Source organism: Alosa sapidissima, chromosome 5 (assembly GCF_018492685.1).
Source record: "Alosa sapidissima isolate fAloSap1 chromosome 5, fAloSap1.pri, whole genome shotgun sequence".
NCBI lineage: Eukaryota > Metazoa > Chordata > Actinopteri > Clupeiformes > Clupeidae > Alosa > Alosa sapidissima.
In genome coordinates this window covers 8,886,387-8,912,126 of record NC_055961.1, presented here as the reverse complement: position 1 = coordinate 8,912,126, position 25,740 = coordinate 8,886,387, and the positions used below count along the sequence as shown (strand labels likewise).

Below are 25,740 nucleotides of genomic sequence, written 5' to 3'. Positions count from 1 at the left end.
TGTATTTGAGTATGCCTCAGCGTCCCATTATTACAGAAAAAAGTGTGTTTTAGTTTTAGGGTTGTGGTGTGGGGGGTCGGAGGGGCCTCGGGATCCTTTGCCTTGGGCCTCAAGTGTCCAGGTCCGCCCCTGACTGTAAGCGCTCTCGCAGGAGGGGCGGGAGTGTTGAGCTCTGGACTGGGGTCTGATTTGTCAGTTGCTAGGACCCAGGGGGAACAAAGGGAAGCGCCTAAAGATATTTTCACCGGGTAGCGCACGCGCGGCGCAGTCTTGGTTCAGATTGGAGTGTGCATCATTGAGCAGTGACGCTTCGAAGAATTTGATTACGATTTATCCAAAGGTAATATCCTATCTAGTTCTCTTGTGGACACATGGCATGAATACTTTTTCCTTTGACAAGGTTATAATAATCATGTTTGGGGCTTTTTATTTCAAGCATATTCATGTAGTAGGCGCGCTTAGTCTTTCATTGTGGTTTATCAAATTCGTTAGCGATAGCGAGGATGGCTAACGTTAACCCAAATGTGTAGGCCGGGGGCCATTGTCTGCCGACATACAAATTTAGCGGCAAAGTAGTAAACCACTTAGCTAAGGTTATTTGTCCCTATCTGTTTGTTGAACGTTACGTGTATAACTTAAATATCTAAAGATTTCAGACTTTGTTTTTTCTAAATATGTCTCGCAAGTAAGACTTTGTTCTTTTTTGTATTGAATGTTGCCAGCTTCAGATACTAGCTAGCTAACATTTGTCACATGCTTAGGTATCGCTAGCTAGTTGCTAGCTAGCGCAAAGCTGCCATAGCCAGAGCTAAGCTAGCATTAGCAACTCAAAAAGAGCGTGTGAATGCTATCGCCATTCAACAGTTTTAGGTAAATGGAAATGGCTAACGTTAGACATATTTTACTTGTAAAACGTTTTGTCTCGTCTTAAAGACCCCTGTATCAATAAAGTCTAACAGGTTCGTCTACAAGTAACGGTAAACACGTTTAGTGTTTTTATTGTTAGCCAACCTATCGGTAATTCGCTAGCATGTTTCCTCAGTAACTTTAATGTTAGCTAACATGAGTTAACGTTACTTGTAGCCATGTGTTTATTGTATCCTTTCCTACCTAAGATCAGTTGAATTGAAGGAAATAAATGTATTTTGAACAGAACTCTAACGTTATCTTTTTAAGTCGTGTAAGTTGCCTTAACGGTGATTCTGAATTACTTTGACAATGTGTAGAAGTAATGTTAACGTTAGGGTCAGAGTACCGGCGTTGATGTTATCCTGTAGATTTTCTTTGTTAAACGATATTGAATACAAATGAGCTAAGAAGTATCATTATTTAAGCAGAGGTTTTCCGCTATCGTAATGTGATGACAGAGATATGGCTTTTAGTGAACACCAGTTGGCATGTTATTGATAAGACTTAACTAATTGTTTTGTTTGTAATATGCATTCAAATTTAGATTTGACCTGACACTTATCAGACATGGCTGATGAAGGATTTGTTGTGCGGGTGCGAGGATTGCCGTGGTCCACATCAGTGGACGAAGTTTCCAGGTTTTTCTCAGGTAAAGTTACCGGTATTGTATTAACATGTTAGAAATAATGGTGGTGTTACTAAGTTGTGTTAGATTGTCCATCAAGAAAGATCTTGAGCTGTAACATGCTTTTCATACAGATAGTAAAGTTGCGAACAATGGCACAGCAATCCACTTCACCTACACCAGAGAAGGCCGGCCTAGTGGAGAGGCTTTTGTGGAACTGGAATCAGAGGATGACTTGAAGATTGCCCTCAAAAAAGACAGGGAATCCATGGGACACAGATATGTGGAGGGTAAGAAGAAGACATATTGTTTTGTCCATCAGTTGGATACTTGGTGGCTCAATATCAATGCAGTCCTTTCTTTGGAAACATGTTTTGGAGATGTATGGAAATGTCAGTAATATGTGTTGTTTCACAGTGTTTAAATCAAACAACGTTGAGATGGACTGGGTCATGAAGCATACTGGGCCTAGCTGTCCAGAGACTGATGGGGATGGGCTTGTGCGGTTGCGTGGTCTGCCCTTTGGGTGCAGCAAAGAGGAGATTGTCCAGTTCTTCTCAGGTATTATTAAGCCTCTTCTCAAAGTTCTGCCATACTTGGATATGTTAACTGTCAAAAAGAAAACGACATACAAAAGGAAATGCACCATCTTTAGATGTTTTTTTTTTTTATCCTCCTCCACTGTATGACTTAAATCTGGATGTGTGGATCTCTTTCATAATATTGAGAATATTGAATGAGATACTCTGGTCCTTAAACACAACTCTCCGTACACCAAAAACAGCCTCTTAAGTTTTCTTTTCTGCTGTAAGGTATTTTTGTTCCTTAGGTTAACATTCATTATCTTTGCAAAGCCTTTCTCCATCATCAAAATGACTTATAACAATGCAAAGACTGTCACCAAATATTGGTGAGCATAATTACTGCTTTTTCATATGGAAAGGCTTTGAGTGTAACCTTTTTGTTTAATTTATTTATTTGTTGATTTGAAGGAGATTAAGTGAGCACTGTGAATGGGCATGTGATTTAATGTGTCCCCTACTGGGGTTATCTGTCCTTGGGTTGAAGGGTTGGAAATCGTGCCAAATGGGATAACATTGCCGGTGGACTTCCAGGGGAGGAGTACGGGGGAGGCCTTCGTGCAGTTTGCATCACAGGATATAGCTGAAAAGGCTCTAAAGAAACACAAGGAAAGAATAGGGCACAGGTGGGGATGGATGGTTGGCTGGTGAAGCTGCTTCTCTAATGGAATTTAACTGTCATGAGAAAAACGCCACTGTGGTAACATCATATTACATGAATCTGCACATGCTACATCGACATCACTCACACAGCACCCTTAAAGGACCTGTAAAGAATGTTTCTGGACACTAATGTGTATAAGTGAATGCACTTGGCTGCAGTTCTGAATGGATGGGGAAATGGAGTGGTGTAAATTATTCTGCATATGTAAATGTATGACCCAATCACATGTATGTCAGTATTACATTATAGTGGCCAATTTTTGAATCTGGACTTCAGCTTTATTAAGATGGCCTTAACATTGTCTTCCAAAATGATTTCTTGAAAGTACTTGCAAAGTGATGAAAAGTAACACTTAGCTCCTAAACCCTCCTGAGTGTTTTTGTTTTTTTGGTGCTAGTTGCATTAAATTTCTAAGGGCCAGCCTCCCTGTGCACTTGGATTCACAGGGAAATGTCTGATTGTGCAATTTGACCTTTCTATTGAGTGATATTGGACACTTGAAAGTCAGTTTTGATGGTATGCTTCTTGTTTTTGAACCGCAATGTGTAAGTTGGAAACGCGCAAACTCCCTGGGAGGGCGGGAGGGCTCTTTCCTTAGTTAAAAGATGGCTACTGCATATGAAAATGGCTAATAAAGCACAATCAATGCATTGATTTACTCCTTAGCAGACTGCAAACAGACCTTCATGCCACATTGGTTCAGAGCTGTGTAAAATATGTCTGGTCCCTAATAACAATGCCAGGATTATTCCAAGTCTTTGTCTTTGTACATGATTTGCTTCTGATGTGACTTCCTCTGAGTTTTTGGGTGATACCATTAGGCCTAATCTTTGTCCTTGTGCACATAGGTATATTGAAATCTTCAAGAGTAGTCGTGCTGAGGTGCGAACACATTATGAGCCTCCACGCAAAACCATGGGCATGCAGAGACCCAGCCCATATGACAGGCCCAGCGGCGGGGGAGGAGGCCGAGGCTACAACGGCATGAGCCGAGGCGGCTCGTTTGACCGGATGCGGCGTGGAGGCTATGGTGGAGGTGAGACCTTTCTCCTTTTACCAGTTATGCATTTCTGACTAGGTACTTTGTTGTGACATTTCGGGTGGAAATATAACAAGGGGTGATGGTGGGAGAGGGCTTAGCGATCTGGGCTTCCAAATGGAAGACCAGAGTTATGAGTTAAGACAAAACTGTCCCAGTATTTATAACCATCCAAGTTCCTCTGGATAAAGGCAACTGCTAAATGACTAAGTTACATTTGTTTTTATTATTTATGTTACGTGAGTGTACTTTGAGAGCAAAGTATATATACTCTTTACCATAGTCTTTATACTCTAACCATAGTCAAATTCCTTGTTTGTTTATGCAAACCTGGCCAATAAAGCTGATTCTGATATAATGTACCAACAAACTTGTAGGTGGTTGGCACTCTGGCCATATTGCTTATTTCAAGTAAGTATTTCAGGGCTTTGGACTAAGTCTGGCAAGCCTGCTACCGAACAGCCGACAGAGCCTCCTAGTTTGCTAGGTGTTATATATTGGTGATATATTTGTTGAATAGTTTAGGAAAGCATTGTAAAGAAACAGGTGTGTTTGTCATGACCGTAGGCTCTCAAAATAAACTTGAGGATGTAGTGCAACTCTGCTTCATACAAAGAAACATGATTATCTCAGGCAGCAATAACTAGTTTGTAATATTTTTCAGTTATATGTGATTCATAGGAAGGAAAATAACATGACCATTAGGATTTTTTATAACTTAACATCTATTATTCTTCACAGATGGACGTTACAGTGATGGTGGCTCAAATTTCCACAGCACAACAGGTCATTGTGTGCATATGAGGGGACTACCTTATCGCGCCTCAGAAAATGACATCTATAGTGTAAGTAACTTTGCAACTTTGTAGCAAGCGGTACAAGATCAGCTAATGAACCAATGATCTACATGTGCTATCAGCAGAACATTGAAAAGCCTCCTTGACAATATTGTAATGAATATTTTTCCTCACGTCTGTAGTTCTTCTCTCCACTGAACCCGGTGCGCGTGCACATTGAAGTTGGGCCTGATGGCAGGGTGACAGGGGAGGCAGATGTGGAGTTTGCGACGCATGAGGATGCAGTGGCAGCCATGTCGAAGGACAAGGCCAGCATGCGTAAGTGTGTCTGACAAGACTCTTTGTTTCTGTGTCACCCATTCATATACCTCTGATGTTCGCCTACAAAAAATGTATCTTGTAAAAATGTATCGGAATCTTGTGATTTTTTTTTTTTTTTTTTTTTTTTTTTCCTATGGGAAAATAACATGGGGATTTTGAATTATGGCACCTGTTAAACTCTCGTGGGGACAAAGAAGTCTGAAATGCAGACGTTTTGCTCAACACACTTTTGTCCTCTTCCTTCGAGTGGGTACTGTGATCTTCGGTACGTTAAGATGGCAAACTTAGATTTTTGCTACCCCAGAGCTAACTTGCCATAGGTAGTTAGCTTCAATTAACACCCGGATCTCCTTATATGGGCAAAGATGGTCGTTTTGGTTCTTTTTGTAGGTGAACTTCAGAGGTCTATTGCCTGGTCGTTATATATGAAATAAATTGATGGTAGGTCGGCTCCCTTGCCTCTGATTTCACATGCTCCGTTTTTTTTTTTTTTTTTTTTTTTCAGAGCACCGTTATATTGAGCTGTTCCTAAACTCAACAGCAGGGGGCAACAGTGGAGGCTATAGCAGCCAGATGATGGGAGGAATGGGTAAGCAATTGAAAGTAGGACTTTTGGGAAGGGGGTAGGGGGGATGCATAGTCTGGAATCGCTAATGATATTTATTTGTGAAACAGGCAACCAGTCCTCGTATGGGCACAGTAGCCAACAGATGAACACAGGATACCAAGGAGGCTACAGTGGACAGTCAAGCATGGGAGGTTACAATGATTACAGTACGTGTCAGATTTGTGTGTAGTGTAAAGGTGAACAATGATTGCACTGAAAAGGAATTTCATATGTAAGGCTCATCTTGTGTTTATTACAACACATGCTGATTTTAAATATAGACGCAATATCTGTGGTTTTGTGTGTGAGTGTCGAGGGTAGCTAAGAGCCTACTTGTCGTCTTGTAAATTTATTTTTTTTATTTTGATCGCTGCCTCAACTATTTTGCCAGTTTTTAAACCTTTTCCTTGTGTGTAGTCCTGGATCCAAAACAGTGTCTTTCTGTCTTCTGTTAGGTAACCAGAGCGGAATGAACAGCAGTTACTATGGAGGCAGCCGGGGATCGGTGGGCATGAATGGGATGGGTGCAGGTTGGGGGATGTGAGGGTTCAACAGATTCTAGCATGTTTAAGTGGGTTTTGTTTTTCATTTTCTTTCTTTTTTTTTTTTTTTAGATACCATACAGACAACATCTGTAATGCCTGCAAGATAAAACAAGGCCAAGGTTTTATTTTTATCCCTCTGTTCTGTAACCTTGTTACTAGAATCAGCGCATCCATTTTATTTTGACTTGTAAAGTGAAGATAACAATGTGGGTTGCAAAAAATTGGTCCCGTCTGGCTTGAAGTTGCACAGTTTGTAACCAGTCCCAGCCAAGTGTGCTTTTTGTATATACGGTGATGACCGCTTGTGACAAGCTGCAAACATTTCTAGCTCTTCCTCTGATGAGGTCAAATGTTCTTTACCTTTGGATTTAATATCAACTTTTTATAATGTCAACAAGCATTGTTGGAATAGTTTTCTGTTTGTTTGTTTTTGTATTGAAACGGGGGAGAAAAACATTTTCTTCATGCAAATTTAATACATGTGATATGCATATTTTTTATTAATATTCTTAAGGATATTTCATTTACTCCAACAATCTCTTGTTTGGTTGTCCACAGTAAATAAACTTCTTCAACAATGTTCTGCTTTTGTTAGTCTATGCCTACTGGCTCCAGATGGTTGTGGTGTGTGGATAGTGATTTGGATATTTGAGGATCCATACGGTACACCCAGTAAATATGATTATATTCTTTGAGGACCGCACACCTCCCAATGTTGCTACCAGAGGTGGACGAAGTACAGTCCCTTTACTTAAGTGAAAGTATTAGATACACCTTGTCAAATATTACTCCCAAGTGAAAGTTGGTAAGTCAAAACGAGAAAGATGGGGCATCAAAACGGAAACTGAAAGTAACTCCCCACTGCCCCATGGGTCTGCTTTAAGCTGCCTGTCCATAACTTGGCCCATGGGTCTGCTTTAAGCTGCCTGTCCATAACTTGGCCCATGGGTCTGCTTTAAGCTGCCTGTCCATAACTTGGCCCATGGGTCTGCTTTAAGCTGCCTGTCCATAACTTGGCCCATGTTGTCCCAAATTGCCTCTTCTTTTTCCTATGGGCTGCATGTGATGAGCTTGAACAGTACTATGGGTCAATTTACACTGAACTTACTTTAAGTTTAAGTACAGAAGTGCTTGCTTTTAAAAATACTTATTTCTGTGGTACAAGTATTAGTCCAAGTATTGTGATGTAATGTTTATTTGGCTATTACCCATTTCAGGATCTTCTCCAACACACATCCTCTACATACTTACAGCACACTGCCCCCACCTACCCACACACATAGTCACTGCTCCACTCCCCTCCCGCCCACATACACACATCTTCACTGTCATCGCTCACATACATCATACATACAGTACTCTGCTTGCAATAGTAAGTCCCTTCACCATACTTGCAGTACACTGCCCCCCTCTCCCCGACATACACAGCACATTATTTCATCAGGAAGTTTCTCCAACACACAACCCCAACATACTTAAAGCACACTGCCCCCCAATACACAGCACATTGTCTTATGAGGAAGCTTCTCCAACACACATATTGCACACTGCCCTCTCCCCACATACACAGCACACTATCCCATCTCCCTTGCCATCCCCCCCAACACACACACCAAGACCCCTGGCAGTTGGGTTAGCCCCTTAAGCCGTGGATCTGCCCAAGGTTTCTTCCTTGATAAGGAGTTTTTCCTTGCCCCTGTTGCTCTTGGGTGCTCCTTGTTGGTGCCCCCCCCCCATCCCAATCCTCCCCCACCTTTCTTATGCAGCCCTTGCCACTTAATCTACTAAACCCCTCTTCTACTGCACTTTTTACCCCCTCCCCCATAAATGCACAAATAGGCTGACACCAGACATAATTTCACTGCATTTCTTACTTCCAGTAACTATATGCATGTGACAAACTTCCTTGTATCCTTGTACCTACATCCTTTGGTCAGTCATAGTACTTCAACAGACCTTTAGTTCTTACAACAAAAATATTTTACCTATGTTGTATAACTTGGCAACTGTTCAAATAGATGCAATAATATAATTGAAATAATTATTCATTCTCTTTCTCTAAATTTGAAACATTTACAAATACAAAACCAGAAGACTCCATTATGAGTAGATTATTGTTTAAAGATGTAGCTATGTGGTGATTGTCTAATTTCATTCCAATTTTACAATGATCATGGAGGATAGTCTGGTTAACACCAGACCACTTCTCAAATGGCTAACAGGTTTGCCTGGGTTCTCCTACATGGAAGATGTTCTGATGAAGAATCTGTTGTCACCATCATTACCACAGCCAAGTTCAAATTTAACTATTGGGAAAAAAATGAACTTCAACATTCACTTGATGGAAATACAACTATATATATATGACTGCATATTACAGTTGGTAGACAATGCTGATCTTTAACCTTCATAGGGTGTTCGTTTTTTTGTTACACAGGAGGTGCTGCTGGGTCTAGTGGACCCATTGCATTTTAGGCCTTTTAATTCAACATAATCAAACTTTAATTTTTTTAAATACTCACTAGATGATTACTTCATCCCAATTGCAAGTAATATAAACAAAACATGTTAAATGTGTTGCCTTTACCTTTGTTAAATCACAATTGTGAATAGAAGTGCCACTTGTTTTGTGGAAAATAATCAACAATTGTACAAATGAAGCAAGTTTTATTTATATGAATGTCATTAGAAATTGAACATACTCAATAACATCTGTCTGAACAACACATTAAAGTCATTGAACACAGCAATTTTATACCAGACTATACCACACATGAGGGGCAGAGTCTCACTGTGTGTGTATTGCATAGGCCTATGTATTTTTTGAAAGGGGATGGCATTAAAAGGTAAAAAGAAGAATTGATGTCTTGTGCATGAGTGACTGCCAAGCGTTTAGGTCCTGGTAGTATCCGAATCACATTGGCAGCCATGCAGGGGGGTTCATTAAATTCTACAATTTTTTGACCTCCATATGTTGTCATTTGCAAGCTGCTGACAGTCTAGTCCAATGTCTGGCTGCTCAATGGCTGGTTCTATGGCTGGCTGCTCAACGGCTGGTCCTGTGGCTGGCTGCTGGCGGGCTGGTCCTGAGGTTCGCTTGCGTTTTGGAGCTGGCTGACATGCAGGCTGGTCCTATGGCTGGCTGCTCACGGTCTGGTCCTGAGGCCTGCTTGCGTTTTGAAGCTGACTGATGCGCTGGTCCTGTGGCTTGCTGCTTATTGGCCGGTCCTAGGGCTAGCTGCTGGCGGGCTGGTCCTGAGGTTCGCTCGCGTTTCGATGTAGGCTGACGGGCTAGTCCTACGGCTAGCTGCTCACGGGTTGGTCCTGGGGCTGACTGTGGGGCTGGCTGCTTGTGGGCTGATCCTGGGGCTGGCTGCTTGCGGGCTGGTCCTGCATGGCTGCACACGGGATGGTCCTGGGTCTAGCTGCTCACGGGATGGTCCTGGGGCTGGCTGCTTGCAGGCTGGTCCTGGCTGCTTGCGGGCTGGTCCCGGCTGCTCACAAGCTGGTCCTGGCTGCTTGCGGACTGGTCCTAGCTGCTCACGGGATGGTCCTGGGGCTGGCTGCTCGCAGGCTTGGCTGCTGAACTAGTCCTGAGGCTCTTTTACATTAAGGAGCTGGCTGATGCTTATCCTCCTCTTCAAACTCAGTGTCGGACTCTTTTCAGAAATGTTATCCTCACTTTCTGAAACTATTTGCTCTGCATCACCATCAAAACCCTCTGACACACACACACACACACACACAGAACCTATGATTTCCCCAGTTTAACTAGTTCCGGGTCCAGTGGACCAGTGGGGGGGTCATCGAAAATGTTTTCTGATTTATGTTCCTCACAGAAAATGAGCCAAGGCCAATGAATCTTAGTTTAAAAAAATAATTATGTGTATCATTTTTATTAAGCTAAAAACTGAAAACTGGTCCCACAGACCCGAACACCTTATAAGGGTTAATAGCCTATAAGAATGGTAAGCTGCTCGTGAAATTGCATTTCTTTGGTAGTGGACATAGTTTGCCTGTTTGCTTTCATCACTGAGGAATATGCGGAGTGTTTGCCCACAAGTTGGTTATCCTTGATTAGGTGAAGTTGAAAACCTTGATTAGGTGAACTAAACGTTTAGGCTACCTAAAAATGTCTGGATGTGAACTGTAGGCTACAGGTATGTAAAAAATGACATAGTTAATCACTGTTTTACGGAAGCAGTGTTGCACATCAATGTCGTTGGCTAATAGATTGCAGCTATGACAAAAGCTTATCAAATGTTATGTTTAATAGGGATATGGTTTTTGTCATGTACGTCAAACATACCTACCTGTCTGTCCTAATCAAATAATGCACTAGGCTAAGTGGGGTGTGGTGGTTATGATTCACTGGGAGGAAGCACTCAGCGGTATTTAACAGCAGCAGTCGCTCTAACACGGTTTGTGAAACGCCTGGCAACTTCGGAGTCAAGACTTCTCTGACTAGCCTTATCAAAGAGTTCCGTTTCTGACGACAGAAACTTTGAGATGGGACCAGAATTTGGAAACGGTTTCTTCTGTATTTTCGGTAAGCTTTGTTTTCAACAACCGCAAGACATTCAGTATCTCCTTAGCCTACTTTAAATACATTGTTTTAGAAGAAAGACGCTATGTTTATTGTGCATGTTCGTTTTACTTATGTTCATTGCGTGTGCTTCATGAAGTGTTTTTCAGGCTGTGCAGTTGCGCATCCATAGATTTAAACAAAGTTGAGACACCCATAGTGGTTGGCACATCCAGCTTTGAAAGTGACAGATGGACTACACTTGAAGTTGAAACATACAGTTCGGGAGGTTATGAGACTGTCAATGGTAGGCTATTTACAGTTCTCGCAACAGAGTTTACTGCAGAGTGCCTAACCTTTAGACTTTTTTTACAGCTTGACATAGCCTTCATGTAACCAAATTGCTGTGTTGCACAAACATTGCCGGTTTAACATCATAAAAGCAAGGAGTGAATGTAGGAAATGTGTAAAACAAAGTAAGGTGTTATATGTGTAAATATATTTGTTGTATTATCAACTTTAGATCAAACAACTCATAATGTAGAAATGAGTACTAAGGATCAAAGTAATCCCTGTCTGGGTAGTCATCAAGATTTCTGCATCCATGGGAACTGTCAGTACCACAGAGAACAGAATACTACATCCTGCATGTGAGTTCCATGTTTCCTTTTCATTTATATTTTTCACCAGTAGGCTATTACATTTAACATCACATTAATAAGAGATTGTGTTTAAGGATGCATTGTGGTTTTCAGATGTCTTCCTGGTTTCTCTGGAGAGAGATGTCACATGTTTAGTCTGGCGAGCAAATTCGAAGAGGGTTATGACCTGACGACAGTCCTACCTGTTGTAGCAGTGGTCCTCATCGTCTTATGTCTGACTATCTTCAGCCTCTTTCTGGTTGTCAGGTTTGTATACCAGTAGCCTACCACTTGTTATATTAATATTTTAGATAATGTTAAGTCTACACTGATATGTAGCTCACAAAGTCTACCTAAACTTTACTTTTCAGACATCAAAAGAAACACAAGCATGATTCAGAATGTGAAGAAAAAATTCATCTTGAAGTGACCCCATGAACTGTGAAACGATAGGTAAGTGTCACTGTGAAAGTAATATGAAACAGTGATGCATCATTATCAGTATTTAAGTAGGCTATGGGTGATATTTTGCAGTGACTAATTGTATTGTTGATTATCTTAATAACTTCATCAGGTGAAAGGAGAAAGTCTACCTCAGAGTAAAGATTGGTCAGACAAGGTGTGGCCTGGGACTCTGCTCTTGACTCAAGTCATAAATAGGAAGATGACGCTGGAGAGAGATTCTCGAATGCTGATGACAATCCAGGAACATTGTCTCTAATGGGCAGAAATGTCCCCCAGCTGTGGTGTTGGAAAGACGTCCATCTTCCCTTATGGAGGTCAAGACCATTTCAACCCCACTTATCACCCTTTTTGGACACTAAGTGGACATACAAAAACAATGCATTTGTACCAGGAAGATGGCAACAACATCAACAACAAAATAGACCAAAGTTAGATGGATGGATTGAATAGGCCTAGTTGTTTTTATGTACTGTTGAGTTGAGATCATTGTTAAGCAGCATTTTTTAGTAGCAGCTTCAGTTATTTATTTCTATATTTAAGTAGCCTATTTATTTAGTATTTATTTTGATGTTTCTCATTGTGTATTTATTCAGGCATTCAAATTGTGATGTCATTTCAATGTCATTTTAACTTCCCATTGTTCAACTTTCAATAACATTTAAGACATAATTTATCATCATCAACACATCAGCATGAATAAGAGAACTGTTTATTAAAATGGTTACATGTGAAAAAATGGCGTACACGTTCTGATTCTCACAATATGCCCACTTTAGTGGTTCTTCCACAGTCCAGTTTGCCCACATGACCAAGCTCAAGAAAATGAAATGTTGAAAGTTGATTTTGTGAATTAAATACAGGATAATAATATGGGATTAAATACATTTCATACCTAACTACAAGAGCCTGATTATTTTCTCACAGTTAATACTACTAGTGCAGTGCCCGTTCAAACATGCCATTCCTGTAGAAAACCCGTAACCCAATTACATACCCGCAGGTATGCTTGCTTTAAAAATAGGATGATGGGGAAAACATCATTCCAGCTAAGCATTCAATAATGAATACTGAATAGGCCTATTATATTATAATATATGATATAATTATTAATGTGCAGTAAGCAGAATTTAGACATGGCTGCATGTGACATTTCTACAGACCAGAATGACATAAGTCTAACAGCTGTTTTGAGTTAAGGCTATATTATTGTTAAGCTTATTGAATAACTTCCCGATACTGAAGTGGCATCATCGTTTGAAATGTGCAACCGTAGGTAGGCTATATGCCTAATAAGTGACATCACGCTCTGTCTGCCCCTCGTAGCTTTGATGTAAGGCTAGCCTATATATTTAACCAGAGCCGGACAGTAACGGAGTACATTTACTTGAGTACAGTACTTGAGTACAATTTTTAGGGATCTGTACTTTACTCGAGTATCATTTTTGGGGAGTACTCATGACTTTACTCAAGTACATTTGAGAGGCAAATATTGTACTCTTTACTCCACTACATTTCTATCCATAACCGTGAGTACCCGTTACTTCTTCTAAAAAAAAAGGAAAAAAGAAAAATCTCGGAAATCCTCAATTTGTTGTTTCCCTCTCAAACGTGATTGGATTGTGCAGGCGCCACTGATTGGGACAGCCTATCAGCAATCACCTTCAGCTTTCCGCCAAAGTCAACTCCATGATCAGATTTAGATAAGAGACAAAACCATGGACGAAACAATGGATGAAGACGCAGCAGGTCCATCCCGGGAATGTGCCAACCTGTGTCCCCACCTTGCCAGACTATTTCAATTTTCTGAACAAGTTAATGATAGTTTTCGCTTCAAGTGTTTCAATTACAAAATAGTAGGGCTGTAGAAATAACTGATTAATTTCGATTAATTAATTTGAGAAAAAATAACTGATTAAAAAAATTAGTGCAGATTAATCGATTCCACATGACCTTTGACCCCGAGCCGTTCTAGTCAGTAAAAATTAGATTGTAAAATGAAGGAGAGAGAAGAAAACGTGCTGCCCGGATCATTAATTGGAACATTTACTTTTAAAAAATGGCCTGATGGTGTTGATAAAAAATAAAGTGTTGAAAATAAAGTCCTCTGCAATGTCTGCAGCAAGGAATTTGCATATCACTGTCATCAACTCTATAGTCGCATATCAATGCAAAGAAATAAGTGTTGACATTGAGGGGAGTGTTAATTAATTTTCATTGTGTCCCCTAGGTTATATCTGTTGCCTGAAATGCCTTTTATGTGAAAAAAAAACTTCTTCCAGAAGCACATTTGAATTTATTTTCTCAGCATATTGGGTCATATCATAGATTATTATGGAAATTATTTGAACAGTGAAAATAATAATAAAAGAGTTTTTGAACTTTAATGTCAATAATGCTGATTATTTAATGATTCATTTGAATTTGAATATTTAAAATACTTTAACAGCAAAAATTATATATGCGATTAATTTAAAGGCCACAGAGTATGTAATTAATTAGATTATTTTTTTTAATCGATTGACAGCCCTACAAAATAGTATTCTGTATTTGAAATACATATTTTAAATACATGTATTAGAAATACTGCCCATCCCTGGCAACATGGTAAAAAGATGAAAATGACTTGATTTTACTTTTAATTCCTTTTACATTCTCCAAGGTATTAACATTAACATTTTTCATAACTCCATGTAGGACGTTTCTGTACATAAATGTAAGCACTGAGGCAGTAGTAATGCAATATTTGAAAAAAAAAAAAAATGTAGGCTACTCTTGTACTCTTGATACTCAAGTACTTTTAAAAACAAGTACTTCAGTACTTTTACTTAAGTAGACATCTGACTGTTGTACTTTTACTTGTACTTGAGTAAAATTTAGCAAAGGGTATCAGTAATTTTACTCAAGTAATGAAGCTGTGTACTCTGTCCGCCTCTGTATTTAACCTATTGAATAGTTTAACGATAGAAGACAAAACATTTTGTAGAAAGATGCATGGGATTTGTAACGACTCAAAAACAGTCTTTTGTGGCATGTCTTCTGAAACTGTTAAAGGAACCACATGTAAGATTGTGGCCAAAACTGGTACTGCAATCACTTTCAAATTACTGCAGTGCGGTGTATCCCCTCCCCCTCCCCCTGACTCGAGGTTGCCAACCCAGATGCCGAAACTGACTGACTTTGTGATTAGTAGATAGGTGGAGGGTGGCGCATCAGGCCAAAACACAACATGACATGACAAAACAACATCAGTTGAGGGCTGCAACTTCACTTTTTAAATGACAATATCCTGGCCGGACTACTGTTGTCAGTGATATAAGTATTTGAAATTAACATGATTTCTTAATGTCTAGTGACATATCAGGGCCATTTTATGATTCATTGAAATACATTTCTTACATACGGTTCCTTTAAATTCGGGACCATTAGCCTATTGCTCCTTTCAATTTGAGTCCAAAGTTGCCTGGGCTGTTCTAAACGTCAGTTTATTTCACATTATTTCACATGTAATTTTGATATAGCCTACCCGTGTTTGTTGGTGTGTTGTTGTGTAGGCCTACCCACCACTTTTTTTACCACTTCCCTGATTGTGTCTCAGAATTTGATTCCTTCAGAGATAGAGAATGGTTGGGGAGAAAGCACATTTTAAATGGAAGTATAATATATTGTCTCAAACTAAATGCACATAGGCCTACCATTTACAATTAACACACGCGTTTTGCAATCCACAAATACAGCCTATTTGCCTGTTTGTAAATATGTTGTTTTGTAAATAGAAAAAATATATCGTAGGCCTACTTTTGGGTGTGTTTGCATAGAATGTCATTTGTAAATCTGCATTTCTGTTTGTTGATTCTGCGTTTGTGGATCGCCCTATCCAGCATTGTGCGTGTTGATCAAGTGCTATTTGTTTGGCCTAGACTAGCACAACATTTGATCATCAGCATCTGAATGCGGTTTCCTTTTTCCATCTATGACAAGTCATATAGCCGCTAGCCTACATACAGGACAAGCCTACAAAGCAATTAATAATATGTCATGAAATGAAGGTTATAAGACAATTTAGGTTCCTTTAGTGAATTAAGATTTCAAAAAGGAAAAACGAAATGGTTTCAGTAAAAACAAAGCCACTGCCTTTAAAGTTTGTATTAGGCTAGTCCCTACATGTAGCAGGCAAGGAAAGGCAGATGTTAACCTATAGGCTAAATAAGCTACATATTTGTAAGTTTGTAGCAGCAGGATTCATGCGCGGTCACTCCCATGACTTCATGATGTAGCTGATGTAAATTTGTGCTTCAACCCACGTGCTGTCCCTCACCAACATGGCGGCCCCCATAGATTTAGAATTGAAAAAGGTAATATTTCATGCATTATTATGGCACTTCACAGTTGTATCTGCCTTATTTATATGATCGTTTCTGTCCAATGTGTCTGAGTAATTTGTGTCAAATGACGAAAAAGCCCACAATATGAGTTTAATTTACGCTATCTGACTAACATGTAGCGTGAGCTTGCTAGTTAGCTAGTTGGATGACGGTTTCACGTAAAGTTTATTTGGATAATATTGGATGCTCTGAGTGTCGGTAACAGTTAGATCCATTCATATTTGAAGACTTGTGTTTTATACAGTAAACAGTGAAGGAGTTGTCAACAACTCAAACCTATTTTCGTGCAAAGCTGCATACAACCTAGCTTCATAACGTTAGCAACCTAGCCGGTCTTTGCAGATTTTAAGTTGTTGTCGACAGACGCTATAATCTCGTAATTGTCATAATGTAACTATCTTTATTGTCTCTGATAACAAATCGTCTTATGTTGCCTGTCTGGCATACCTACACTGTCCTGCAGAATATAAATAGCAGTTAATGGGTTCATTTCCCCCCCCGACAGGCCTTCGCGGAGCTGCAGGCTAAAGTTATTGATACCCAGCAAAAGGTGAAGTTAGCAGACATACAGATTGATCAACTCAATCGTATAAAGAAACATGCTAGTTTGACACATGCCGAAGTAACTCCTCTTCCTGATAGTACGCGGATGTACGAAGGAGTTGGACGAATGTAAGTAGCTGCTATCATCTTTGTGTCCAATTATCCAAAACGGCAATCAATCAAGCTCCACGAAGTGCATCTTATGCCAGTCAGAATAATATTCTTACTAGCCAGATTTGTCAGACTACAGATATATCACAAAGACATTCTTACAAATATTCGTAATTCTGTTCTTCCTGATCAAATGAACAATGCAGATATATCCTCCCTCCTATCCACAATTGACATTTCAGACCATTGCATAACTCTTATACAGTTGTGTATCCATGTATATATGGCTTTCAATTTCAGATATTCACGTTTTCCTATGCACAATTGTCATTTCAGTATTTAAGTTGTTATTTGTGTATTTCTTGTAAGGTTCATCCTGCAATCTAAAGATGAGATTAGCAACCAGCTAATGGAGAAGCAGAAGACTGCGGATGACAAGATCAAGGAGCTTGAGGTGTGCCACATAAACTGAATTCTGTAGACTTTTAGCTCAGGCGTTTTTCTGCCCAAAAGATGTTGTAGGATCCCATGTGCACCCCTTCATTGGTTGTTATCGTTCTATTATCCTTACGAGAAGTAAGTATTGATGAAAACACAAGACAGGGCATTGGATCTCCCCATTTAATAGTGATAACCATTAGTCTTGCATTAAGATAAAAAAAAAATGTAGGTGTAAAATGTAAATGCTTAGAAGGGTATTTATAAAAGGGAGGTTGGATATATTCCATACTTTTCTGAATTTTCTGAATTTATGGTCTGAAATAATTATAATGTTTCTTTGAATGGACCAGTACGATTTTGTTGCATGAGTGAACATGTATGTTCAGAAACTGGAAATGAAAAGTGGTCATGGATTCCCTCAAATTCATGGTATGTTTCAAACAGTATTGTCTGTTTACATGGACATACATTTGTAAGTAAGGTATTTAGATAATCTAGTAGACCCTTCCCAGTTCAAGGGTTGGAAATGGAATTTAACTTTTTAAAAATGTGACTACCAGCCAATGACCGATAACTGGAAATCTACCAGCCTTATTTTATGGTCCCTGCATACAATTGCGTGGCAATCATGTTCAATGAGAAAGGGAGTGAGTCATAGTCGTCAGACACTTGTGGATCTTGGAAATTGGTCCATACCGCATCAACTGCACCATTGCCTCACCATAAGAGGAAGAGCCCCTGATGAAAACCTAACAAAGAAGCCTTGATGCCTCTTAAACAAATGTTGGTTACTGTGGGCTGGTAAACTGACTCAGCTGGTATTCCCCCCTCATGTTGAAATAAATGACAAGTTCCTTTCCAGAGAAGATGAGGGCAAGTACTTGTTTGGGTAACTGGAGCATCATTGACCATCCTAGTGTTTTTTCCAGTCTGTCATCATGGCTTCTCAGTTTTTCAGTGTTGTTTTCATATGGCATTTTGAAACTCCAGAAAGCTCTTGAAAGAAGAATGTCACCTGTAGAGTTGCAGTAGGTGTATAAGATGCTGAATGTGAGGGTTTCACTCAGGCTTTGTGGCATGCCACCATCTGGTTGAAGACGTGATTTGTGGCAGACCATAAATATATAGTTCACCCAGACCATCTATTTTAAGGCATATGCCCATTTTCTTTTTTCATCGTAGCATGGTTAGCCAAAACACAGATGAGGACTACCCTCAAACCTGCTTAGCCACGTAGCCTGACTGACCTCAGCACATACGAGTCTGGATGTGTTTGGGAACAGGTGTGAGTGAGGGTGTGCCCAAGAGCTAAATGACCAGGGAACTGCAGTGACTCAGCCAGCTGCCAGAATCACTACTGCATACAGAAATGATTGGTCAAGAAGACCTCTTGGTTTAAAAAGGTTGTTGTCATATTTTGGCCGTTTAATTAATTGGCAATACTTTCAAACCCTCCTTATTTTGGAGGCTCTTTTTTTCTTCTTGATTTTAACTACATTTGCTGTAGAGGATTTTTAGGGAATGTATGTTACAATTGCAACAGATTTCTAAGCCTAGACTGCTGTTTGACGTTAAACCTCACATATTGTGTAGTGCTTGCATGGTATGCTTGCAGATAGTAAAATGATGTCTTACAGATGGGTCACCCATTTTCTCGTCAAATATGTTAGTAGTGTCACTCCGTGCCTAGGGTGATTTTTGTTTGGGTCATTCATTTAAGCATTTTTTGTGCCTCATTGCACACCAGTTCATATTAGAGATGCACCGATTGATCAGCGGGTGACCGGAATTGGCCAATTTTCACGTGATCGGCCATGACCTGCGACCGGCCGGTCAGTCTGACACATGCTGATTTTATGCCAGTCAAATGCACTCACGTGCCGCAGATAAAACAACATACCCCAGCTGAGTTTGCAAAGTCTGAAAAAGCTAGCAAAGGCCAACACTCAGGGCTGGATGTGCAAAGAAAGTGCTTTTTCTAAGTTTTCTTAAGCGCAGAAAGAGAATGCTGTGCTTTGCCATATTGCAGGGAATTTACTAAGATGTCACTTCATTATGTAAACCGCGTTCATCACCGCCCGTCTCTACGCCTGCCGCAATTGCGTGCCCACAGCTGAACAAAAAGCGCAGTTGAATGTAGTTCACTGATTGCGACATTAAAAATAATCAAAGTTTAGCGATCATACATGATAATAAGATGTCAACAAGCAGCGACATACAGAGTAGGCCTAATAGTTCTACTCCACTTAAAAAAATACTCAAACTATTTAAGCTGCACATAGGCTAGACTAGAGCTATGACTTAATACCCTAGTCTAGCAGATTGGGAAGTGGATGTCGCGAAAGTGAAAAAACGATATTAGAAAGGCAAACAAAAGTTGCTTTTGACATAGCCTACAATGAAGAAGTTTCTCTAATTGACGCATTTAACTGGAATTTGGCATACACTGGCTTTTAACAGGCAGAAGTTTTTCATCACATACATATGGCGGAGTACCCCCTCCCCTGTGTTTGCATATGCATACATCAATGCATATAAAAATATGTTCCATGACAGCATGTTCAAATGTATCATGAAAATTGTGTTTGTATTTTTAGTTGGATATTGGATGTGAGAACAAGAAAATGGCTGTTCCATAACACAGTGCATTTAGTGGTGTGTGAATGTCCCACACTGGGAAGCTGTGTCCTGTCTTCACCTGTTCAGCCATTGCTAGCCTTGAAATCTAGATGCACCCTAGCGGCAGCAAATGTAATTTGCAGCCAGGGTAGTCTAGCAACTCTCCGTTGGCTTGCGAGCTGGAAAAATGAAACTTCTATCAGGCCAATCACATTGTGTATAGAGTCGCCGACGGTTACACGTGAATTTCTGCTACTTGAAAACAAAGAAGATCGATGCTGCTGCTGGTGAACAGTGGTCTTTGAATCACGACTCGAGTTAAGCTTTTTTTAAATTGGCAAAAGTTTGATCAACTAACCAACTAGCTCTGCTGGTGGAAAAATGCATGGGACTCATGTAGGGCTGGGATAAACTATTATTTTTTAAACGATTAATCTAGCGATTATTTTTCGATGCATCGATTAATCTAACGATTCATTTTTTCAGTCCGATTTGATTATCTCCCCATTAATTCACTAATAGCAACTTATGCATGTTTATTTACACATCTGAATGAAAAAAACATGAATTATTTAACATTGCAATATATGTTTATTGCTCCTTAGATTCCAAAATAAAAGACTATACAAGTGCAAAGTAATGCATTCAATAAAGTTCAGTAGTGTATGTCTAATTGAGTGCATTTTAAGACGTTCGTGTGGAAATCCTTGCAATTAACATTAACACAGTTAAAAGGCTGCTGATGTGTGGATGCAATTCATAACATAGTTAGTTCAAATAACGGTTCATACTTCTCCTTTGGACAAGCACTTTTGAGTCTTGGAAAACACTTTTCCATTTAGGGATTTCTTTTGGCTGACGCCGTGGACTTCATCCAATCACAGCGCTCTATTTTGTTAGAGAGTCTTAAGGCGGGCTTAACAGGATAACGACAGTCCTGCGACTGTGAACAACAAGGAAGGTGGCTATGGCGAACGAAGAGCGGTTGTTTGAATCGGCGTTGGCGTCAACTTTGGAGGAGTTGGACTTGTGCTTTTCTTTGAAAGTTGAGCAACACAATGCACTTAAGTCATTACTTTCGAAGAAGGATGTATTTGCCGTTTTGCCGACCGGATACGGATATGGTCGTAGCGCTGGCCTATTGCATGCCTAGGCAGTTTGAAAGACCATTCTCTGCCCGCCCCTTGGATTCAGCGAGGTGAATGGGTCGATTCCAGACTATACATTTCAATGATAGGATGGCCCGCCAGGCTACAGAGGAGGAGCAGCGGGCTCGTTACGAGAGAGAGCGGGCGGGGCGAGGAAAGGCTGTGTGAGTAAAAAGTGCAGCTCAATGAAATTATTTTATCTTATCTTTAATTAAAAATAGTAGGCCTGCAACATAGAACATCAATGTGTGGTGGCCGGTTTTGATTTCGTGGTGCCCAGTTATCCTATTGGGTGCAGAGGAGATTTGAAAGACAACCGTTTATTCCACCCCCTCGGATTGAGTACTGCCTGATGCTAAGTTCCCAGACCCTACATCTTGATGTGGGTCTGGCTTGTCAGGGTAAGCCATTGCAGTATTGAAAAGTTGATTAAATTGTGGTTAGAAAAAGGAAATCGGAATCGGCCAAAATCGGTATCGGCAGGTCAAACTCTATGAAAAATCGGAAATCGGCCCACAAAATTGCTATCGGTGCATCTCTACGTGATATAATTAACTGATACAGGCAGAGAGAGTGGGTCAGGGATTTTGATCCCGGTCAAGAACAATATGTCATTAGTCTGACGATTCAATCTATATGTGCATCCTCATTCTCTCTCCAACTCAAACCAGCATATTTGCACATACACACACTTGTTCACAATCAGTGTTACAGTTAACTGTTGACACTTAGGCCGAGCTGTGTCCTTATGGGAAAGGGCGATTGAACTGCCACAGAATTTGGGCATGCATACCCTTCTGACTGGTCACTGGTATGCCAAAAGGAAGTTGGCAGATCAAGTGAAAGTACTGTAATCACATGACCCATTTCCTGTCTGGCGGGAAATGTGGTCATTTTGATTGGATATTACGCTCCCTGTCTGGCAGCATGCAGGTGGCTTTTATAGCACTCACGCAACATGTAGTAATCCGTGTGTGTTTGCAGCCAGCTGCAGCATGTGTAGACTGGGTGGGATTGGTCAAGTATTGATTTCTTCACTTCCTTCCTTGTGTGTGTGTGTGTGTGTGTGTGTTGAGAGTGTAGCTGTACATATGGCACAGATGTTTGTGTGTGTGTGTCTGTGTGACTACTGACACATCTTCTGGTCTGGTGTGTTTTTCATCAGGGATGTGTCTGGGCGGTGCGGTGTCTAGCAGTTGCCCCTGCATGTTGGTCTTAATCTCTCCTCAAAGCCCTTGAGGAATGTATCAGATAAATGTGTTATCACTTTTTTCTCTGAATGCCGTCACCGCTGGTTTACGTGTTTTGTCATCATCATTACTTGGTCACTCTTGTCCCAATGTGCCGCTAACAAGCGATTACGACCGACAGGTCAGCACGACATTTCCTTTTTTGTATGTCTTGGAGAGTTTAGAGAAAGTTTGTCTCATGTCCCAGGGAAAGATTCTACTTGATGATCAAGGCAGGACGGAGTGTGCTGTTGCATAGGTAGGTCATTGTTGAGATAAGGATGTAGTATATGCATCATAGTTTGAGTCATATTTTTCTTTATTTTCATTCTCTAGCACAAATCTAGATCTCTAGTCTCTAGACAGGCCTTGCTTGTCGACACAGGACATTAGTTTGTGTACTGGCCTTTGTGTCTGTCCCAGTGATGACTTAGAACAAAGGGCTATTTTTTTAAACACACTGTTATAAAGCAGAAGCTGATAGATAAGGGCCCATTCACTCAGAGACAATGAAGAACCTTTGATTGAGCAGATAGGCTGAAACCACAGCTTCTCCCAGTGTGTAGACTGTCTACATTTCACCCATTTTGTGTGATTTGTCACTCCTATTGTTAACCTTTTAAATGTTTTTGGTCTGTGTTATGCATAGACTTCCATGTGTTTGAATACAGCAGTCGCATTTATTTCTCCCATTCTGGCATGGAGTAAGGAACTTTCATTTGAAATGTGCATTATATTATTGTGTGGGGGAACTGTGGGACATGTATTACAGTCTGATTGAAAGTCTGTCGAAGTCCTAGTCATAATTTTGTGTGTGTGTAATACTTCAACATCAGTACACAACAGTGAACTCTAGGATGACCTCAGTTCCCTGGATTTAGAGCACTGCTTTTCCTTTTTCCCCCTTTTTGTTGTGGTTGTGCTTTCCTGCGTCACCATGCGAGCGAGCGCCTCACCTCAGCTTCCATATTTAGTCAGGCATGTGCACCTGCTGGACACGAGGACGGCGGTCACTGCCTGGCGGGTGTGGACACCACAGGATAAGGGCCAGGATGACCAATCTCAGACTCTATAGCGGTGTAGTTTTCCGTCCCCCGCATTCCTTCTTCTCCACTGCTTTGTGGAATCCTGTGGACTTCATGTAGACTCTTGCTCAAGGCCTGAATGATGACCAGCTTTGCTTGAGAGTCAGAGACTTTGAGCTCCACAGTTGACCTATCAGATGATGTCTCGCACTATCTCTCCAGTTTTAATGGAAAGTCCCCCCCCCCTCCTTTTTTGCTATCCTGTGTCATGAGATTGTTATCTGAATCTAACAGTGTACTAATACAACCATGAATATAAACGTACCACAGTACATAAGGAAATTTGTGTTTGGTGGATTATTCCTCTGTGGTAACAATGCTTTTTGGCAATAAATCTTATACAGTTGGAAAGCCTGTTTAGTTCCCTTTCAAATTTGTAAGGAACATGCACTTGTGGGATGAGCAGCAGAACTGAGTATGTGGGTTGCGCCCATGAAAAATTTGCCAAATCTTCTCTGCCAATACCAAACAGCTTATTCTGCCATTGACTTGTTTGGTATTCTGCCATTGACTCGGTGTTTGGTAAATTGGATGATTGTAGAAGAAACAAGACATATTGGCAGAAGAAACAAGACATATTGGCAATTTAACAATTTCTTAATTTCCCAAACAGGAGCCTCAGTAGTGTGTGGAAGAACCATACACAGCCACAACAGCCTGGCACCTCCTCCCCATACCTGCTGCTGTGGGATGGCCTCCCATTCTTTATCCAGCATTTGTCGCAAGTCAGCCAACATGGTTGTGTTGGTCACTCTGGCACGAACAGCACACCCAAGCTGATCCCACAAGTGTTCAATGGGATTGAGGTCAGGACTGCTGGCAGGCCATTCCATCCTCTCCACTCCTGCATTCTGGAGGTAGTCTCTGATTAACCCCGCCCAATGGGGGCGAGCGTTGTCATCTTGTAGGATAGAGTTCGGTCTCAGACTCTGGAGATATGGGACTGCCACTGGTTGCAGAATGTCATCTCTATATCTCTCTTCATTGAGATTGACTCCAATGATGACGAGCCTCGTTTTTCCAGTGAGGAAATGCCGCCCCACATCGTCACACTGCCTCCACCAAAAAATGTTACTCTTATCGGTGCCCAGTCAGCATAGTACTCTCTGCGTCTTCTCCACACTTTGACCCTATGGTCCAACTGCCGTAGGCAGAATCTGGACTCATTACTGAACATAACGTTCCTACACATGTTCAGGTTCCAGTGCACATGTTGAGGACACCAGCCCAAACGGACCTGACGGTGAAGGCAGTCATGGCAGACACTTACTGACACTAGCTGTACTTACAGTAGTAGGGCCTCACAGGTGCCGATTGGCACCTGATTGGCAGCACCTGGGGGTACCAGAAGCTCAAAACAAGTGTCAATAGCAACAGCAAATAACCTGTTTGGCAATGGCAGAGAAGATATGGCAAATTTTTCATGGGTGCAAACCACACTCTGCGCTGCTGCTCATCCAAGAAATGCATGATCCTTACAAATGGGGCACTATGTGAAAGGGAACTAAACAGGCTTTCCAAAGGTATAAGATTACCAAAAAGCATTGTTACCACAGAGGAATAATCTACCAAACACAAATTTCCTTACTTTTTGTGCTTTGGTCATGTGATATGCAACATGTTCATGTTGTATAGTGAATACTGTGCTGTTTTGTAAGCAAAATGTGTGTTTGGTGAGTGTGTTGTGTTTGGTAAGTGTGTTGTGTTTATGTGAGATTAAAGGTACAATCAGCGATTGCGCATGATGCCACGTTTGTTTGTTTATGTTTATATTTAAATTAATTTTGTCCAAAGCAACATATGTTATATTTTAATCAAGGACCAAACAAAACACACCAGAGAGGTAGCTCACCCCCTACCCTCAGTATTCACAGAGAAACATTTTTGTTTAGGCTGCCAGAGACCAGACAGAGAGCAGATTTCTTTTACAGTGGACTCACAGGACAGATAGCTAGCGGATCTTCAGGAGATGTTGGAGATGCAGGAGAGGGTGTGAAATTGTGTATGATTGCTGACTGCACCTTTATTCATGTCTCCTTTCTTTACAGCAAAAGAAGACCTACCTTGAGCGCAGTGTGAAGGAGGCAGAAGACAATATTCGAGAGATGCTGATGTCCAGGAGGGCCCATTGATTCTCACATCACACGGCACACACACACACATATGTAGACACACATTTTTGTTATTAGTTACTAATTAGTCAAGTTGAATCTTGTAATGCACATGATCAGTGGGTGAACGTGGTTGAATGGAGATGGGCAACCTCAGAGCTCCTCTGCTCAGTAGCAGATGCCCCAATCTGTGTCTGTCAAAAGGATAGACCTCCAGAAGAATGTGCAGCCACCTAGAACATGGGCCTAAAGACTTTCAGTTGCAATGTCGGTTTTGTACAAGACTAAACAACATACTTGTCTTAATGTCTTAATTTGCCACAACAATAAATCTGGTTATTTATCGCTGCTT

General features: G+C 40.8%; 3 protein-coding genes across 5 annotated transcripts; all 3 read left to right on the top strand.

The window, feature by feature from the left end:
- The first annotated feature begins 221 nt into the window (after nucleotides 1-221).
- On the top strand, nucleotides 222-6,670 carry hnrnph1l (heterogeneous nuclear ribonucleoprotein H1, like). 3 transcript variants are annotated; one of them, XM_042093041.1, is made up of 12 exons: nucleotides 222-340; nucleotides 1,454-1,558; nucleotides 1,669-1,824; nucleotides 1,952-2,095; nucleotides 2,603-2,741; nucleotides 3,628-3,815; nucleotides 4,560-4,663; nucleotides 4,798-4,933; nucleotides 5,442-5,525; nucleotides 5,612-5,710; nucleotides 5,999-6,048; nucleotides 6,158-6,670. In XM_042093041.1, the coding sequence occupies exons 2-12, from the start codon at nucleotides 1,477-1,479 to the stop codon at nucleotides 6,179-6,181; spliced, it is 1,206 nt and encodes a 401-aa protein (XP_041948975.1). In that variant the 5' UTR covers nucleotides 222-340; nucleotides 1,454-1,476; the 3' UTR covers nucleotides 6,182-6,670. The 3 variants fall into 3 exon arrangements, with proteins under 3 accessions (XP_041948975.1, XP_041948972.1, XP_041948974.1); XM_042093038.1 differs by having other exon boundaries at nucleotides 5,999-6,670; XM_042093040.1 differs by lacking the exon at nucleotides 222-340 and adding an exon at nucleotides 379-400 and having other exon boundaries at nucleotides 5,999-6,670.
- A 3,640-nt stretch (nucleotides 6,671-10,310) lies between these two features.
- hbegfb (heparin-binding EGF-like growth factor b) lies at nucleotides 10,311-12,615 on the top strand. The gene is made up of 6 exons (XM_042092387.1): nucleotides 10,311-10,637; nucleotides 10,774-10,920; nucleotides 11,137-11,263; nucleotides 11,369-11,521; nucleotides 11,626-11,707; nucleotides 11,829-12,615. Exons 1-5 carry the CDS (start codon nucleotides 10,598-10,600, stop codon nucleotides 11,690-11,692), a joined length of 534 nt encoding a protein of 177 aa, XP_041948321.1. The 5' UTR covers nucleotides 10,311-10,597; the 3' UTR covers nucleotides 11,693-11,707; nucleotides 11,829-12,615.
- A 3,304-nt stretch (nucleotides 12,616-15,919) lies between these two features.
- pfdn1 (prefoldin subunit 1) lies at nucleotides 15,920-25,737 on the top strand. The gene is made up of 4 exons (XM_042092271.1): nucleotides 15,920-16,071; nucleotides 16,607-16,773; nucleotides 17,125-17,209; nucleotides 25,326-25,737. The coding sequence occupies exons 1-4, from the start codon at nucleotides 16,039-16,041 to the stop codon at nucleotides 25,407-25,409; spliced, it is 369 nt and encodes a 122-aa protein (XP_041948205.1). The 5' UTR covers nucleotides 15,920-16,038; the 3' UTR covers nucleotides 25,410-25,737.
- The last annotated feature ends 3 nt before the right edge of the window (nucleotides 25,738-25,740 follow it).